General features: G+C 41.4%; 1 protein-coding gene across 1 annotated transcript; it reads left to right on the top strand.

Moving 5' to 3' along the window:
- The first annotated feature begins 4,829 nt into the window (after positions 1-4,829).
- On the top strand, positions 4,830-19,067 carry LOC148504750 (indolethylamine N-methyltransferase-like). Its single transcript, XM_088448529.1, has 3 exons — positions 4,830-4,974; positions 8,867-9,074; positions 18,638-19,067. The coding sequence occupies exons 1-3, from the start codon at positions 4,836-4,838 to the stop codon at positions 19,065-19,067; spliced, it is 777 nt and encodes a 258-aa protein (XP_088304655.1). The 5' UTR covers positions 4,830-4,835.
- Positions 19,068-19,346: the final 279 nt, after the last annotated feature.

Here is a 19,346-nt window from a genome sequence, read left to right on the forward strand (position 1 = left end):
TTACTGCGGTTTCTATATGTGCCTCCCACTTTTAAGGGGCCAAAAGTAATGGGACAAACTAAACAATCCTAAATCTAACATTCACTTTTTAATACTTTGTTGCAAATCCTTCGCAGGCAATTACAGTCTGAAGTCTGGAACGCATAGACATCACCAGATGCTGGGTTTCATCCCTGGTGATGCTCTGCCAGGCCTCTACTGCAAATGTTTTCAGTTCCTGCTTGTTCTTGGGGCATTTTCCCTTCAGTTTTGTCTTCATCAAGTGAAATGCATGCTCAATCGGATTCAAGTCAGGGGATTGACTTGGCCATTGCATAACATTCCACTTTTTAGCCTTAAAAACTCTTTGGTTGCTTTTGCAGTATGCTTCGGCTCATTGTCCATCTGCACTTTGAAGCGCCGTCCAATGAGTTCTGAAGCATTTGACTGAATATAAGCATATAATATTGCCCGAAACACTTCAGAATTCATTCTGCTGCTTTTGTCAGCAGTCACAACATCAATAAATACAAGGGAACCAGTTCCATTGGCAGCCATACATGCCCACGCCATGACACTACCACCACCATGCTTCACTGATGAGGTGGTATGTTTTGAATCATGAGCAGCTCCTTTCCTTCTCCATACTCTTCTCTTCCCATCACTCTGGTACAAGTTGATCTTTGTCTCATCTGTCCATAGGATGTTGTTCCAGAACTGTAATGGCTATTTAGATGTTGTTTGGCAAACTCTAATCTGGTCTTCCTGTTTTTGTGGCTCACCAATGGTTTACATCTTGTGGTGAACCCTCTATATTCACTCTTGTGAAGTCTTCTCTTGATTGTTGACTTTAACACATATACACCTACCTACTGGAGAGTGTTCTTGATTTGGCCAACTGTTGTGAAGGGGTTTTTCTTCACCACGGAAATAATTCTTCTGTCATCCACCACAGTTGTTTTTCGTGGTCTTCTGGGTCTTTTGGTGTTGCTAAGCTCTGCCGTGCGTTCTTTCTTTTTAAGAATGTTCCAAACAGTTGATTTGGCCACACCTAATGTTTTTGCTATCTCTCTGATGGGTTTGTTTTGATTTTTCAGCCTAATGATGGCTTGCTTCACTGATGGTGACAGCTCTTTGGATCTCATATTGAGAGTTGACAGCAACTGATTCCAAATGCAAATGTCACACCTAGAATCAACTCCAGACCTTTTACCTGCTTAATTGATAATGAAATAATGAGGGAATAGCCCACACCTGTCCATGAAATAGCTTTTGAGTTGATAGTTCCATTAATTTTGGCCCTTTAAGTGGGAGGCACATATAGAAACCGTTGTAATTCCTACACTGTTCACCTGATTTGGATGTAATTACCCTCAAATTAAATCTGAAAGTCTGCAGTTAAAGCACATCTTGTTTGTTTCATTTCAAAGCCATTGTGGTGGTGAATAGAGGCCAAAATATTAAAATTATGTCAATGTCCCAATATTTATGCACCTGACTGTATGTATATATATATATATATGTCACAGTGCCGACACTCAAACGAAAAAAGAATTGAATAACCTGCCAGGGTGCTCACCCGAAGGACCTATCCCCCCTCAACAGAAACCACAAGAAAAAAGCAGCACTCCAGGACTTGTAAGGCAAAAACAACAGCCATTGCTTTATTACAGTGGTAAAGCACCCAGGGCTGCCATCAGAAATTGTGGGGCCCGTGACTCACAAAATAGGCAGGACCCCCCCCCCCCTCCCCTTGTTTCTGCAAATCCAGCCCCGCAGTGTCTCACTAGCCAGCACCCCTCTGTCTCTATTTTACCCCCTACAGCCCATAGACATTTACATTCTTCTGTATATTCTGGCTGCTCCTCTTCTCTCTGCGACCAGATCCTTTGTCAGTGGTGCGGTGTGCATGATGTAATGGCGTCATGCGTGCCTTGCCTCAATAAAAAAAAAAACGTTATTGTACCAGGCAGTTAAAATTTCCCCATTTCACTCTCTCTCTCAGCAATCCCCCTGTCTCAGTGACACCCCCTACTTCCCCCTCTCTCTCATGGATCCCCTCCACATTTCACTCTCTCTCTCAGCAATCCCCCGATTTTTCTCTCTCAGAGATCCCCCTGCATTCCCCCCTGCCTCAGTGAAACCCCCCTACTTCCCCCTCTCTCTCTCTCCAGGATTCCCTCCACATTGCCCTCTCTCTCCCAGTGATCCCCCCTATATTCCCCCCTCTTTCAGCGATCCCCTCCACATTCCCCTCTCTCTAAGCAAACCCCTCTCTCAACCATCCCCTCCACAGTCCCCTCTCTTTTGGTGATCCCCTCTACATCCCCCCTCTGTCTCTCTCTCAGCGATCCCTTCCACCTTCCCCTCTCAGCGATCCCCTCTACATTCCCCTCACTCTCAGCAATCTCTTCCACATACCCGTCTCTCCCTCAGCGATCCTCTCCACATTCTCCCCTTTCTCTCTCAGCGTTCTCAGCACATACCCCTCTATCTGTTAATAATCCCCTGCACATTCCCCTGTCTCTCTGTGATCCCCACAAACACATTCACCTCTCATTGATCTCTCCCCCCACATTCCCCTCTGTGTCAGTGATCCAACTCATAATGCCCTCTATCACCCAGCAGTGCCTCCCCCACATTCCCCTTTCTCTCTCTCTCAGCAATGCCCCCCACACAGACACACACATTCCCCTCTGTCAGTGCCTCCCCCAGATACACACATTCCTCTCTGTCAGTGCCCCCCCCTCAGACATTCCCCTCTGTCTGTCAGTGGCAGTGCCCCCCCCAGACAGACATTCCCTATATCTGTCAGTGACCCCCCTCAGACTTCCCCCTCTGTATGAGAGGTGCCCCCCCTTTCCAGTTAACATACCTCTGTGTCAGTGCACTGAGAGGCTCTCACTGCGCCCTGTTGCAAGGGGCAGGAGTCTGTCTGAGAGTACTGTTTTCCAAGTGGGCAGACTGGTGAGTCACACTGCTCTGTCAGGCATATGCTGAGCTGCTCTGCGCTCATAGTCAGGTGGCTGGTCTTGGGGAGGGGCCAGCCACCAGGAAGTAAAGGAAGCTATGATCATTTATCACTGTCGCTAACAGCTGCGTGGTGGGGATCTTCAGTGATAAGGATCTGCTACGGAATGAGATAGATCCCCTTCCGTTTCTGCACGATAACATCATCAGCCAGTGTCCAACGTCATTCCCTACCATCCAAGTGGGCATAGAGGGGGAATATATTCTTGTGGCGAGCGAAGCAAGCCACTGTGCCCACAGCGTGGCAAGCGAAGTGAGCCTGCAATGGGCCAACATTCTTATTTTCCTGGAAAGAGCGTGCAGAAACCTCCACTTCCGCCCTCACTCACGTCACTTCCCGGTACAGCTACAGAAGGGGTTTTACTATATACTCTGCCAATCTGCTACATGCTAGGATACCTGCAGGCCATTAATTCCAAGGGGCACCTGCTGCATCACAGGTAAGTCCATCCCTGTCCGGGACACCAGACCCGGCAGTTCCCCCCTGATGGTGGCCCTGAAAGCATTGGCTGTTGTTTTTGCCTTACAAGTCCTTTAGTGCTGCCTTTTTCTTGTTATGTGTGTGTGTGTGTGTGTGTGTGTGTGTGTGTGTGTGTGTGTATGTGTGTATAGATATATATATATATATTTATTATGTTTCATACAGTATGCCTAGCTATGGGCATTTTTTATTCTTTGTTTTGGTAAATAAATTTCCCTTGTTTTTATATTACTGCATTTGCACATTGTTTCCTCAAGTGATCTTAGGTTATAGGTCCTTTTGCTTATAGAACGTCAATTATTTATATATTTATTGATAACGCACAGGCACTTTTTTGATTTTATATATTTATTGGTTGGTTCACCAGATTATTGATTGCATGTTATGAATTTCCAGTGATTGCACTAGACACTTTATATTTGCTGTTTGTCACTTTATCCCCAAAAAATATCCATTTCACTGAGTATACCTGTCGCTTAAGGGTTAATTCCAATTTTGTCTATTTGTTTCCGAATACTTGCACTAGTATTGTTTTATTTACCCTGAGCTGACGCCCACAATATATATGGGCTGAGGAGCCACTGAATGGTTAAGTTTTAATTTTAAATTTGTTTAATATATCTCATAAATTCACATAAATTGGCGCTGTACCCATCCATTTTTTATATATATATATATATATATATATATATATAATATATTAGAGACGTGTGCTGACCTCTGTGTTTTGGTAGAGCGCGTCCTATGGGAATCCACTCCCTCACTATCACAGAAACCTTACCTGGCCTCTGTTGTCTGCATCCGATGCAGTCCCTAGAAGTCAGTCACCTCATCACTATCCTGAGCATGCACACAATTACAGAACCTGCTACCAGCAATGGCAGGAGGCACCACTGGTCCTGATGCACTTGAACTGATTATTTAGGACATAATTTAAGTGAAATGGAGTATACTGTACAAGGAGAAAAATCTCAAAAGATAAAATGATCAAAATAATTTGTATTGCTAAGTTTCCACCTTGCACATTTTCCTGATCTTTAGTGTATTGAACTTTGGTTCACGTTAAATTTAATAATAACCATGCTTCTATACTACAGTGCAGGAAAGTATGTTTCTCATCTGGTTATTCAATGATAAATGGCTCCATTTGCATAGTTCATGAAAGTTAGGGATATGAAAAATAATTCAAAGTAAACTGAACCAAATGATGGCATGTTTTTTATATATCCTGTATGATTTGTTTAGATCCAATAACTAAATAGCTTATTTTAAATAACCTATTTCTTTTTCCTTAAGTATCCAAAATAATCCAACACAGTTTGAATCTTTCTAACAAGAGAAGAACATGGAGACCCAGCAGAAATACATTGATGATTTTAACCCTGTAGCATATTACCAGACATACTATGCACAAGGAACAGAAAATGTCATTGGAGAATGGACGGACTTTGTACTACGGATTCTTTATGAAACATTTACTCCAGGTTAATATTTAGCAGTGGAAAAATGTACAGTATATCCTGCATAAACAGTATAAGCAATAAATTAAGTTGATATTTAAGTTAGCCAGTAGATATCCCTGAATTTAGCATCGGCTATGTCAGAGCCTATTACTGTATTACCTAGACTTGTATTACACTAGCATCAGGACTGCGATTGTGCGGATATCCAAGTCCTTATGTAGTGATGGCAGAGCTAAATATCATGCAATGAAAATATACTGATAAGTTAATTGACTCCCAACTAAAATTTAAACCTAGTTTGTATGTGTGTACTGTACATGTGGTAGGGAATATAGATTATAAACTACACTGGGGCAGGGACTGCTGTGAATGGCCAAATATTCTTTGAGAAGCGCTGCTGAATATCTGTGCGCTATATAAATAACTGGTAATAAATAAATATATCAGTGGTAGGTTTGGTACTTCGAAAGCAAGTTACCTCTGAGTTACTAGAATCTGTGTTTGAGCAAACTTCCTGTATTTCACTTTTTTGAGCTGGTCACATTTCAACATCAATATCAGTATTTTTTTTTCATGCAGTGCCCACAAGAAAAAGTTTTTATATCAAAATAAAAAAGCATTTTTCTTTTTGCTAGTTTTTCGCCATCTTAAACTAACCACAAATAATGCATTGGTATAACATAATAGCCTACCATTTTATAAAGTAAAATAAAAGCTTACAGCATTAAATGAGGAGACCACTGCTAATTTTATCCAGGATGGGGAAGATGTGGATATTCTTTATTTCATTAAAACACATGTAAATTTTAAACTTCATTTTTGATTTATTTTTATAGCACAGACTTATTCTGATGTGCTTTGCAACTGGGAACAAAACAGTACTAAATCTAGACTCTGTAACAACTGAATGACAATTAGGTAAAAGGGCCCTGCTGCAAGCTTACTATCTTATTAGGATCCTTTTTAATGAGTGCTATATTAAACACTACAAATAAGGAAAGTGCACAAAAATATTAGAACGTTTATTCATACTAATAATAATAATAATAATAATTTACACTAAGTGATCACCTGGGCAGACCCGACAATAACATGGTTTATTTGGGCAATGGAAATGGGATATGACATGTCACCTATACAGGATAATTACATTTATGAGAGTGCAAATGGTATTGTCCCCAATATATAATGCAATTGTAGGGGATTATTAATGCATACAAAGTATAGGGCAGACCGTTCTCACTGCGGTCTGCCCTACACTTGGGGCCCATAGACACTAGTGGCTGTGCAGTGGCGGCTATGGGCCCCTGCACCACAGCGGGCCCCGACGCATTGCAGCGGCTGCACCGCCGCTAGTTCCGCCCCTGGTCACAAGTCATTTGGGATAAAGGCACATCAGCACTTTTGCTGCCATTTATTTCAAGTACAATTGTGTGTTTGCCAAATATCAAATGATTATGTGTATATATAAAACTATTAAGTTGATATTATGAAAGATGGAAATAAAGGGATAACAAAAATGTTTCCGTGAATAAATAATGTTCAAACTGTATGGTTCGATGGGAAAGAATTAAAGCTGTAAATTTGGATGAAGCTTAGAGGCAAACAGTAACATACAATAGGTAATAATGAGACATTTTAATCATGGAACCTATTATTTCTGAGATGAAATACTGTATGCTATCCAAAGAAGCACAGATAATAATTTGTGATTACTGTGCCAGGTTTTTAGAAATATATATTAATAGCCACAATAATATAGATCAAATGAGTCTGCTCTCTAATAGGAACACATGAGGCTTGTTAGTAAATCACTGGTTTATTGCAATAACATACGATTTATAAAAAGCTTATAAAGACATATATGTGAAGATTTGTCTTTTTATAAAACAAATAACATAACAGAAATAAAACTGAAACATATGTTTCTTATTGTATCCTGAATTCTAGCCCCAAGGACATTTGTTATTTTGTTTCAATATAGGCAACTATATTAATACATAAAACGTCTTTCAGATCCGCTTCATTGGTGTCGGAATAAAGTGTGAATCTGGTTAGTGTATATATAGTCACTGATTTTGCGTTGAGTAAGGAGACATGTTGAATGATATAAATATATTGCTGTATAAAGCTGCTCAATGCACACTGGTGCCCCAGTCGTGGACCTGTGGATACAAAGTTACCTTGTATAATAGTGTCCCGATATCCTTCACTAAGTAGTGGCTGTCGATCCTCTGTTTTAGCGTGGCCACATTAAAGTAAGTTCCCTATAGGGTTCTCTTGTTTGAGATGTAGATCGACAGTGGGTAATAATCCAAAAGTATGGAGCAGCAGCAATACTTGTATTTGAAATATATACACATTAATAAACAATAATTAAAAAATAAATAAACCAGTGCTTTACTAACAAGCCTCATGTGTTCCTATTAGAGAGCAGACTCATTTGATCGATATTATTGTGGCTATTAATATATATTTCTAAAAACCTGGCACAGTAATCACCAATTATTATCTGTGCTTCTTTTCAAGAGATTTTTTCTCTGTGGTCCTAACCAGACCGCTGTTGCTTGCAGCCGGTTTTTGCTACACTATTAATTTTCCAACAGCACTAGGAATTGTAACAGTTTCTCTGCTCAAAGTGTGTGTATCTTTGCAAATGTTATCCAAAGAGGTTGATTCAGTTAGCCACAAGAGAGGTGAGTTGCCTTTGCAACAGCAGGGAAATGCCGGCATATTGGCACAGAGAATGCAAGACAGACAGTACAGACATGAACAATACTGCTATCCGGAATAAAATTGATGGATGCAAATTCAACCAAATCGCATACAGAAACAATTAACAGGGCATATTAAGGAGACTGATAGTGGAAAGACATAACACATAGGGTAGACAATCCTGCAAGTGAGAGCTTACATGATCTAATGAACAATATCATTAGGTGGCATATTATCAATTTATAAACAGAAACTTTTGCAGTTTGAATAGCAGCAGACTAATAATTTTAATTCAGTTTCTAAAACCTTGAGCACTTTCCTTATATGTCGGTTTTTTTTTTAATTTGAAGGATACTAATAAAGATTAGAATGTACATGTGTCTTTATTTACCAGAAAACAGTATATGGTCCTAAGTCTATGTGGGTATCATTATGATTAAAATAATGGTCAGATGGTTGTGGGAGTGGGAAATACATTTAGAGATAAGGGGGATATTTATTAAAGCTTGGAAAGAGATAAAGTGGAGAGATAAAGTACCAAACAATCAGCTTCTGTCATTTTATATACTGTAAGTTTGAAAATGACAGAGGGCCTGATTCAGAGCCGGACGCTCTGACCAGAGTGCTCGCTCTGAATCAGGGCCGGCCTACCTAAAATTGGAGCGGCCTCTTCGACGCTCACATAGCTGTGGGTGACCACCCACAGCTATAGCGAGCATCCATGATGGTGGTCACAATGGTCAAGACCATCGTGACCATCGGGCTTGCGACGAGACCCTTGCAGTAGGGTCTCGTCACCATCGACAGCACGCCCCCTTTGGTGCGAGACCCCGAGCAATGGCTTACCTGTAGTTTGCCGGGTATCACGCATGCACACGACGGAGCTCCCTCCGCCGTGCGCATGCGCACTTGGGCACCATCAATCCGCTTGCGAGTGTACAGCGCTCGCGAGCGGGTCTGAATGAGACCCAGAATCCGATTGGGTGGCACTTAATCTTTCTCCACTTCATCTCTCTCCAAGCATTGCTAAATCTCTCACAAACTCATTTACTGCATGTACCTCAAAGTAGACCTGTTTAGAAGTACCTTGAATGTAAAAAGTAATATGACTTTTATATAAATGTGTGAGTATGTGTGCATATATATATATATATATATATATATATACAGTATATATACACATAATTTGTTTTCTAAGGTGGTGTAGAAGGAGACACATTGATTGATTTCGGCTCTGGACCGACCATCTACCAACTCCTTTCTGCTTGTGAAGTATTTAACAACATAATCACCTCTGATTTTCTTGAACAAAACTGTGCTGAACTTCAGAAATGGATTAGGAAGGATCCCAATGCTTTAGATTGGACTCATCTTATCAAATATGTATGCGAACTTGAAGGGAACAGGTATGCATAGGGACTTCTTTTGAGTTAAGCATAACTTAAACTTATTTTGGCCAACAAAGATCACTCTATTTGTACTGCAATTTACTGAAATAACATAATCACATCCTTATTTTCTTGAAGAAAATTTTGTTACAGAAATGGCTGAAGAAGGATCTGAAAAGTTTTACACTGGACAACATATGTAAAATTTGTGTATGAGCTGGAAAAACAGGCAAAAGTAGGGTCTTGAATTGAGATCATCCTAACTTAAAGGGTAACTCCACTCAAATTCAATTAAAAAATGGCAGTTGTATGTTTCCATGATTACAGTATATATGTTAATAAGGAGATCAGCTCTTTACAAAATGTCTGCCTGATAAGAGGAACAGGCATGTTTGAGTCTTACTTCATCATTTTACTCTTAAAGCTAATGTAAATGAGAGCACCTTAAATCAGCTCAAACATACTATACATTACAAGTGATCACAATCAAATGTCAACAACTTAATTTTAATAAATACAGTAAAACATATACATATCTAAATATAACAAACAAAAATTATAATTTAAAAAAATTGTATTGTAAAAACAGCTTCAAGTCTGATGGATAATTAAACCAAGAAGCGGTAATGGACCAATTCTGCAGTTGTTGTCCAACAAGTACTGTAAGTCTTGTAGATGAAATATCAAGTATTGGATAATTTTATTTGGTTACATAATCCACATAAGGTTAAATGGAAACTAAATTGATCAAAAAATATATCTGGTCAACAATATACTTCAGACTAGAGAAGATCTTAGTGGGCCCATCCGTGGACTTAAAATTATAGGGAGACAACTCACCACACTGCAGTCTCCGCTGACTTAATTGACAGCCAATAAGAACACAGTAGCTGTCTGGAAGATGTTTTAATAAGGAACAAATGTCAGTAGTTCCATAAATAAGGCTGGCCAGAAGCACTGCTCAGGACATGGTGAGCTGAAGTTGGTCCGATTCTGGTAATATGGAAGTGCGGCTGTTATCAATGCACCTGTCACAGCATGACCGAACCCGGCGCCCACTTACTGGGTCTGGCAGTGCTTGGGTCCTGGTCTCCATAGGGTAGTGGGAGGGGAGTCTTACCCATCACCCTCTGCTAATGTTCTTGTGCCAGCTTCTTCTCCTGTCTTTCCCTGGCAGATGCAAGTGCACACTCCAACCTGCAAGAAGACTTAAAGGGACAGACGTGCAAAACGTGACTTCACATTTGGCGCAATGAATTTAATTCCTTTCTATAAAGGGAGTCCCTGAGCACTAGGCCAGAGTATAGGCTCCCAAAACATACTCCAGCATTTCCAGTGATTGTTGATACTTGTTATTGGCTTTGTTCATGACCTGATTCCATCTTTTACCTGGTACTGCACTTGGTTTCCAGTTTTGACCTTGGCTATACTCCATATCCTGTTTTCATATGCTTTCTGGTACCGTCTTGTCCATTTGGTTCTGACCCAGCTTGTCAACTACATGATATGCCTGTATTGTATTCCACTTAATCCAAAGAAACACCAGCACCTGTAGAAGGGAACCAATCCAAACCTCCTTGCAGGGTCCCTAGTGAATATCACCAGCATGTTAGACTCTGTGCCTCAGTACTGGGTCTCGTCAATCCAGAAGTACAGGTTAGCATCCACTGTCCATTCATGAGTTGTGATAGAATACTCTGGCCAAACATGGATGCTGCTGGTAATTTTTCACCTCGAGATCTACTGGAGAATCTCCTAGCCAGAGTCAAGAAGCAAGAACAAGACCAGGCCCAGATTATGCAGTGTCTACAGACATTGATGCAATGAGTCTGTGTAGCTTAGCCCCTCCAGTACAACCAGCAACATCTCCCATCATTTCCATTCAAGCTACTTCTGCACCACTAAGGATTCCAAATCCCTCAAAATATGATGGTGATCCCAATGGCTGTTGAGGATTTCTGACTCAGTGCTCAATTCAGTTTGAGGTCCAAGCGGCAAATTTTCCTTCTTAGAGGACAAAGGTGGCTTATATTATTTCACTAGTGTCCAGACAGGCATTGGCATGGGCCTCTCCATTATGGGCAAGGAGTGACCCACAGGTCAATAGCAGTGCTAATATCCTAGCAACTTTTTGGAAGGTCTTCGATGAGCCCCGGTGAGTAGCCTCTACAGGGTCAGTAATTCTGCATTTGAAGTTTCTCAACCAATTTGCTGGACAATATGCCATGCAATTCCAAACACTAGCCTGAGAGTTAGGGTTGAACAATGAAGCCCTGGTTGCTGCATTATGCAAGGTCTGTCTGAGCAAATCAAGGATGTACTGGCATCCAGAGAATTGCCAGCATCTCTGGATGACCTAATATCCTTGTGTATCCAGGTAGACATTTTCCACAAAGAGAGGACACGAGGGAGATGCTTCAGCTTCAAGCTAGTGCCATATTTCACAGCTCCGACTGAGTACCCAGTAGAGAACAGGCAGATTGGGAAGGCTGATCTCCCTGCCACAGAAAGGGAAAGGAGATTCAAGAATAAGCTTAAGTCTGTACTGTGGCGAACCGGGTCACCTCCTAGCAAGCTGTTCCAAGTGTCCTGGAAATGAATGGCCCTAACTGATCAAGGTGTGGTCAGGTTAGATACATTTAAATGCACCCCAATAGAAGGCAGTCTTTCCCAGTTCTCAATTGATGTGATCCTGTTTATTAGAGAAGACCCAAGAGACACTCAATACTTTCATTGACTTTGGCACTGACAGTATCTTCATTACAGCAAAAAAAGGTTCAGGAGTTAAGAATTTATAGTATGCAGATGCCACTCTATCATTGGAGTAGATGGGAATACACTTCCCATGGCTACCATCTACTCCCAGAAGTTACCATGCAAGTGGGCACTCTCTATCAGGAGTTTAAATACTTCTACATACTCCCATCAGTCGAGAGTCCTATTATCCTGGGTCTTGTGTGGCTACGCCAGCGAGCTCCCACATTAGATTGGAGTAAACCCCAAATCATGTCGTGGGGAACTCAGTGCCATCAGAGGTGCTTGATAACTATTAGACCTCCACATTGTGTCATCCAGAGTTCATCCACCACTCTATGTGACCCCTTCCAGCTCCCTAAAAGTACTTCAGAAATGTATTTAGCAGGAAGGCCACTGAAACACTCGCAGCTCATTGAGAATGGAACTGCACTATAGATGTAATGTCTTGGAAGATGCTTTCTAGAGTGTTTCCTCTCTCACTTTCTGAGGCCCAAGCTGTATCTGAATACATAAAGGAGACCTTGAGCGCAGATCCGTCAGGGAGTCTAAGTCACCTGCAGTAGTTGGTTTATTTTTTGTCAAGAAGATTGAAGGTTAAGACCATGTATTGATTATCAGGGTCTGAACACCATCACCATCAAGAATTGGTATCCACTACCACTAATCTCGAAACTCTCATATAAAAGGGGCAAAGTTTTTTCTATGTTAGATCTATGTGGTGCCTATAATTTAATTAGGATCCGAAAGGGAGATGAGTGGAAGACAGCCTTCAACACATGTGATGGCCATTACGAGTACTTGGTCATGCCTTTTGGTTTAAGCAATGCACCTGCTTTTTTCCAAAAGTACATGAATAACATCTTTCAAGACCTGTTATACAAGTACATCATGGTGTATTTGGACAACATCCTGATCTTCTCTATGGTCATAGTCATCGTAAGCAAGTATGCAAAATGCTGTCACAACTTTGGGATAACTGCTCTTCTGCAATTTACAGAAGTGCGCCTTTGAACAAAAGGAGCTGGCATTCTTTGGTTACATTATTTTGGCTTCTAGTCTCCAAATGGACCTAGAGAAGCTTTCCGCTATTGTCAACTGGCCCTGTCAAGTGGGTTAAAGGCAATGCAACATTTCCTGGGCTTCTGTAACTTTTACCAGCAGTTCATCAGTAACTATTCATCTGTTGCAGCTGCCATCACAACTTTTACCAAGAAGTGCCAAGACACCCAGGTTTGCATTTGATCACTAGAAGCAGTGCTTCATCTCTGCTCCCATCCTGAGGCATCCCAATTGTGACCTGCCTTTATTTCTGGATGTGAAATTCTCCACAGTTGGTGTTGGAGCAGTGCTTTTGCAATAGGATGAGGAGGGGAGGTGGTACTCTTGTGGTTTCTTTTCCCACAAGTTCTCAGCTCCGAAGAAAGTTTACGCTGTCAGGGATAAAGAAATTGTTAGCCATCAAACTAATCATGCAGTAATGACAATACCTATTAGAGGGGGTGAAATTGAGATGGTTTACACTGTCCACAAGAACTGTACTTAACTTAAGACTGCTTACTGTCTGAATGATCATCAATCCAGAAGGCCACTGTTTTTTGACCGCTTCAATCTGGTGATAATTTACAGGTCAGGTAGCAAAAACATCAAAGCTGACTCATTCAGTTCCACTGAAGAGGACAAAGTTTGAGAGAATAAGCCCATCTTCATGCAAAACTGCAAGAATGGGCACATGGCTTGCGTTTCACCAGTCATGTAGGTGGAGCTAATCCTTAGGGAGTATTGGTGCCAACAATCTGTCAAGATCTTAAGGACTACGTGGCAGCCTGTTCTACCTGTGTTCAACATAAGGCTCCACTTCACTTGCCTTTAGGTCCTCTGTATCCATTACCAGCGCCTGAACATTCTTGGACTCATATTTTCATGGACTTTGTCACCGATCTGCCATCCTGTCAAGGTTTCAACACCATCTGCGTAGTGATTGACAGGTTCTCTAAAGTGGCTCACTTTAATCCATTAAAAGGCCTACCCTCAGTTCGAAGGGTAGCAAAGGCTTTCATAAAGGAGATCATCAGGTTGCAATTCTTCCCTATGGACATTGTTTCGGACCATGGGGTTGTTACGAATCCCAAAGACTACTCCGAGTAAGCCCCCTAGAATCTGGCCTGGTGAGATCTTCTGCCACTAACAGCCACCCATTGTTCCCTTAGAACTAAAGATGTTCACCGTTACTTAGATGGCTGCCTGGACTTAATACTCAGGGTAGTAGCAGCTTACGCGGGTGTCTGATGGGATCCAGTGATGAGGTGAGGAGTTTGGAACAGGAAGTGTCAATGAGGCAACTAGAGACCCAATGGTGTGGCTGGAGAGCCAGTGATGCAGCTTGACTGCTGATGTACAGAAAGGTTTGGCTTTGAGAGCTGTCGATGCGGCTTATGAGCCAATGGTGCAGCTTTGAGCCAGTAACAGAAATAAGTGAATAGATGGTGCGGCTTTGAGAGCTGATAGTGCTGCTAAGGTGCTGATGGTACAGCTTTGAGATGGTAGCAGGAGTAAAGGATTAGATGTTGTGGCTTTGGGAGCCAATGATGCGGCTGAGGTGCTGATGGTGCGGCTTGGGAGCTGGTACACAAGTTGGTGTACATGAGGTGTGGCTTTGAGAGCTGATGTTACAGCTTAGGAACCAGTACACAAGTTGGTGTACATGAGATGTGGCTTTGAGAACTGATGGTGTGGCTTGGGAGTCGGTACACAAGTTGGTGTATGTGAGATATGGGTTTGAGAGCAGATGGTGCGGCTTGGGAGCTGGTACACAAATTGGTGTTCTTGAGATACGGCGTTTAGAGCTGATGGTGCAGCTTGTGACCCGGTACACAAGTTGGTGTACTTGAGATGCTGCTTTGAGAGCCGATGGCAGCACAGAAGCTGCTGGTGTGGCTGGGAAGCCGATAGAGTAGCTTGGGAGCTCGTGGCAAAAAAGAAGCAGCTGGTGCAGCTGGGAAGCCAATAGTTATTTGTGAGCCGGTGGTTGCACGGATGCTGCTGGTGTGGCTGGGAAGCCGATGATGTGACTGATGAGCCAGTGGCAACACCGAAGCTGCTGGTGTGGCTGGGAAGCTGATGCAGTGTCTGAAGAGCCAGGTGGCAGCACGGAAGCTGTGGGTGTGGCTGGGAAGTCGATAACCAGTGGCTAGGCAATACCGCTGGAGAACCAGGACACAATGTAGCAAGAAAGCACAGAATGCTGACAATGCAGCAGAGCCGAGAGAACCACAAGGAATGCTATAGTCAGCAAGGTGGCAAAAGACCAGGGTGCACAAATAGGGGAAGGAACCAATCACACCGTGCTGTGGAAAACTCGTGACCTCCTGCGAAGTGCAGATCACCTAGCAACTGACGGAACAGGAACAACAGTGTCAGGAGAATATAAACTGCTAGAGGGAGACAAGTCGTGCCCAGGACTTGCCTCCAAATTCTGGAGGGCATTATGTAAGTGTTTTGGAGTTAACCTGAGCTTTTCATCAGCCTACCATCCACAATGTAAAGTAATGCTCAGAGGGAGCGAGTAAATCAGTATTTGGAGAAATTAATTAGAATGTATGTGTAGGTCAGTCAAGATGATTGAGTCTTCTTGCTGCCATGGGCTGAATTTGCACACAAAAATCGTCCACTCAACATTTTCCATCCAGTGCGGACTACACCCTGTTTTATTGGAATTACCAGACCTTCAGCCGGTATAACTCCCAGTTGTCCTTGACATAGTGAAGCAGTTCCTCAATATCTGAAAAGAGGTTAAGAATATTTGTGCAGAGCCTCTTCGGGGTATAAAGTGTTTTTGGACCGGAAGAGGAAGAGGGTTCCTTTACTGTTCAACCAAACATCTGTGACTGAAGGAGCTCACGTTGAAATGTGAACCCAGGTTCATTGGGCTATTCCATATCCTCCAGATGGTCGACCCAGTGGCATACCACCAGAAATGTCCTGGCACACTTAGGATGCCGAAAGTCTTTCATATCTCACCCTTGAAACCACTGGTTCTGAATCAGTTTTCAACACCTTGTGACCCTCCTTCAGCTATTTCAGTAAATCATCAGGAAGAGTATTAAGTAAAACAGATTTTGGACTCCAGTGTTTCTTGAGGTACAGTTCAATTCCTTGTGGACTGGAAAGAATTTGGTCCAAAGGAATGTTGTTGGGTCAATGCCTCAGATATCCTTGCACTTCCAGCGTTTCTACCGTAGTGATTGTTGATACTAGTTCCTGACCTTAACTTTGCTTGTGACCTGATCCTATCTTCTCCCTGGTACTGCCCTTGTATTCCAGTTTTGACCTTATCTATCCTCTGTGTCCTGTTTTTTCTGCTTCCTGATACCATCTTGTCTGCTTGGTTCTGACCCAGCTTGCTGACTACATGATTCTCATGTATTGTGTTCAACACAATTCAAAGAAACACCAGCAAAGAACCAGGTTTGAGGGCCGTGACCTGCTTGTCGGATGCAAGTCCAAATTTCCTTGCGGGGGTCCCTGGTGAATACTGCCGCCACATTAGACTCCGCACCTCAGTACTGAATATCATCAATCCCAAAGTACAGGCTAGCATCCACTATCCATCTGTGAATTGTGACAGCACTTTGATGTTAACCTGTAATCTGGTGCAGTTATATCTGGTGCATGCAGCTTATCACATAAAATATAGCATGTTGGTCTGATGGTGAAGAATATTTGTGGTCTGATTGAGAGTTGCACACAAGTCTGCTTAGTAAATACATCTTATTTAATGAAGAAACTGCGCATGTGTTGGAGATGGGCACCGGAATCAACAGGCATTCCAATGATATTCACATTTCAGTCTTATTTCTTGTGCAGCTGAATGAAGATTACTGGGCATTGATAGTGATGTTGGCTACTTTTACAAGTGTATGCAGTATATAGAGGAATGTTGCAGCCACACTGTTGTATGTGGTATATATCCTCTTTTATTTTGGCGCATACAATGACAACGACATATGGCTGACTTTCGTACAACTCTGTATCAGCCACATAATGTCATTCAATATTAAACATGGTCAATATTGTAAAATACATCATGTTTTAAACCAGTGGATCTCAAACTCGGGCCTCAGGACCCCACACAGTTCACGTATTGCCGGTCAACCAGCAAGTGCACAGGTGTATTCATTACTCACTGACACATTTTCAAAGATCTACAACTGCAGCTAATTATTTCAGTTGAGATTCTGCAAGGAGACCTGGAAAACATGCACTGTTTGGGGTCCTGAGGACGGAGTTTGAGAACCTGTGTTCTAAACCATGTAAATCTGGCATTTTATAAAATATGTTTTATTTCAATGGTTGAGACATTGTGTTGTCATCACACATTACAGTATGCTGCCATCACATATTATACAGGGTTTCCATAAAGTCTGGACACATAGGAAATCACATTAACTATATATTTTTTTACCAACGCACATTAAATATGGCTTTGTCGAAAGAAGAAAGAATTGAAGTGGTACTTCTCGGTGGACATGAAGGATGGTCATATCGATAGATAGCAGATGAATTTAATGCACATCATTTAATATTTTGAAAATATGCTTTTTTGTCTGTCTGTCCAGACATTAGGGACACCCTGTAATATGTTGGCATCACACATGGCATCTTATCATACCAGCATAAAATTTAAGGGCCAATAATAAAGTTTGCTTTGCATCTGTCACACATTACTGTTTTGAGGTTGGCATTTTGTAGGCGAAACAATAGTCTTGAAAATGTAACGTAATAAATAATTAGGAGCCAGTGAAATACCTGAGTAAATTATGTAAAGATGGTTAAACACTTGTATTGAAAATTAAGGTTCATAATACATACTAGTCAGAAGAAAGTAGCCATCATGAGTTTGAGCTTTGTGTAATGCTACCATTCCTCATCTTTCTTATTGTTGTCTAGTTTTGTACTGTAATAAAGATGTTTCACAGTGCAACAATCTCAGACTGAATTTATACAGTACCTATGTCAGATAACAGAGATGGAGATATTACATAGATCAAAATACAAAACTCATAATGACTCTTTTTTCCACATTTCTTGGTCTTGGAGCCACAAGGAGCCTTATAAAGTACATAAAGTGAAACAGCATGAACAAAACGATAAAAGGTGACTTACAGTAAAAAACTTTGCAGAACATCAACAAGGTTTATAAACCTTGTGCAGCAGCAGTGATAAAACCCAATAAGCAGTGAGGTGACTGACCCAAAGAGGTTCAGTCACCTCTCTGCAGCTAAGACCATCAATTAAGTTTAAGAAAGAACTATGAAATCCAGGAGGAAATTCAAGAGAAATAGCTTGAGATATGATAGAAGGGAAAAGGTGTGGGGATGATAGGTAGATCTGAGTGTCAACAGCATAGAGCTGATATTGGAGGCCAAAAGAGCTGATGAACTCATATAAAGAGAATGTGCAAAGGGAGAATAGAAGAGTTTGAAGAACAGAACCTTGGAGGACACTGATTGGTTGTGGAAGTGGGGAAGAAGTGGAATCATGAGAGGAGGCAGAGAAAGAATGGTCAGAGGCAATGATGTATCAGGGAACTAACCAGATATATTGAGTTGAGGTTCATTCCCACCTGTATGCTCAGTACTTGGTGTCCCATTTTATCGTGTTGTAGAAATTTTGAAAACTGCTGTTAAATACTAGATGCCTTTTTCATTCTTTCTGAACTTTAGTTAACTTTTTATAATAGTTTATTATGGAATTATTAATGAAATATATCTATGACTAGAAATATATGACAATTAATAACAGCTTGATATATGTAACTTTTATAGAGAGAACTTTGAAGAAAAAGCTGAGAAGCTCCGCAGTAAGATGAAACAGGTCCTGAAATGTGATGCATTGAAAACTAACCCTTATGAGCCCCTTGTCCTGCCCCCTGCTGATTGTCTCATCACCTGTCTCTGCCTTGAAGCCGCTTGTAAGGACATGGAATCATATTGCAATGTTCTGAAAAGTTTTAAAAACCTGATCAAACCTAGAGGACACTTATTGGTTTTAAGTATGCTTAATTCTTCCTTTTACTATGTTGGTAACAAACGGTTTAATTGCTTGTTGGTAACAAAAAATGACCTGGAGATAGCTTTTAAAGATGCTGGTTTTGAAATTGAGAGAATAGTAGTTACTCCTCGGAATAATAAGTCTAGTATGGATATCTGTGGCCATGATAGTCACTACTATGTCCATGCCCGTAGACCACAGTAACAGTAAGCATGTCACTATCACTTCTTGGAACCACTAAAACAGTGGTATCCTTGTTTCACATTTAATTTTTTTTTTATTTTGCTTGCATTGACTTTGCTTTTCCATTAATCACATATTATAGGTAAAACTAACATCAGAAATTCTGTTGTCTACTCCCTTATCACCTGACACTTTTGTCTCACCCATATGTTAATTATGGGCTCATTGAGTACTTAGTTGACTCCCCACTCATTATTCATTACCATCTCCTTCAAACTACAACAAATTGACCCAGTTTTT

This window comes from Taudactylus pleione, unplaced genomic scaffold (assembly GCF_031769625.1).
Source record: "Taudactylus pleione unplaced genomic scaffold, aTauple2 ptg000457l, whole genome shotgun sequence".
In the NCBI taxonomy this organism is placed as follows: Eukaryota; Metazoa; Chordata; class Amphibia; order Anura; family Myobatrachidae; genus Taudactylus; species Taudactylus pleione.

Coding starts and splice junctions, on each gene's coding strand:
- LOC148504750 (XM_088448529.1), top strand. CDS start 4,836: ATGGAGACCCAGCAGAAATACATTGATGATTTTAACCCTGTAGCATAT. Junction 4,975..8,866: donor TTATGAAACATTTACTCCAG/GTTAATATTTAG, acceptor TTGTTTTCTAAG/GTGGTGTAGAAGGAGACACA. Junction 9,075..18,637: donor TGCGAACTTGAAGGGAACAG/GTATGCATAGGG, acceptor TAACTTTTATAG/AGAGAACTTTGAAGAAAAAG.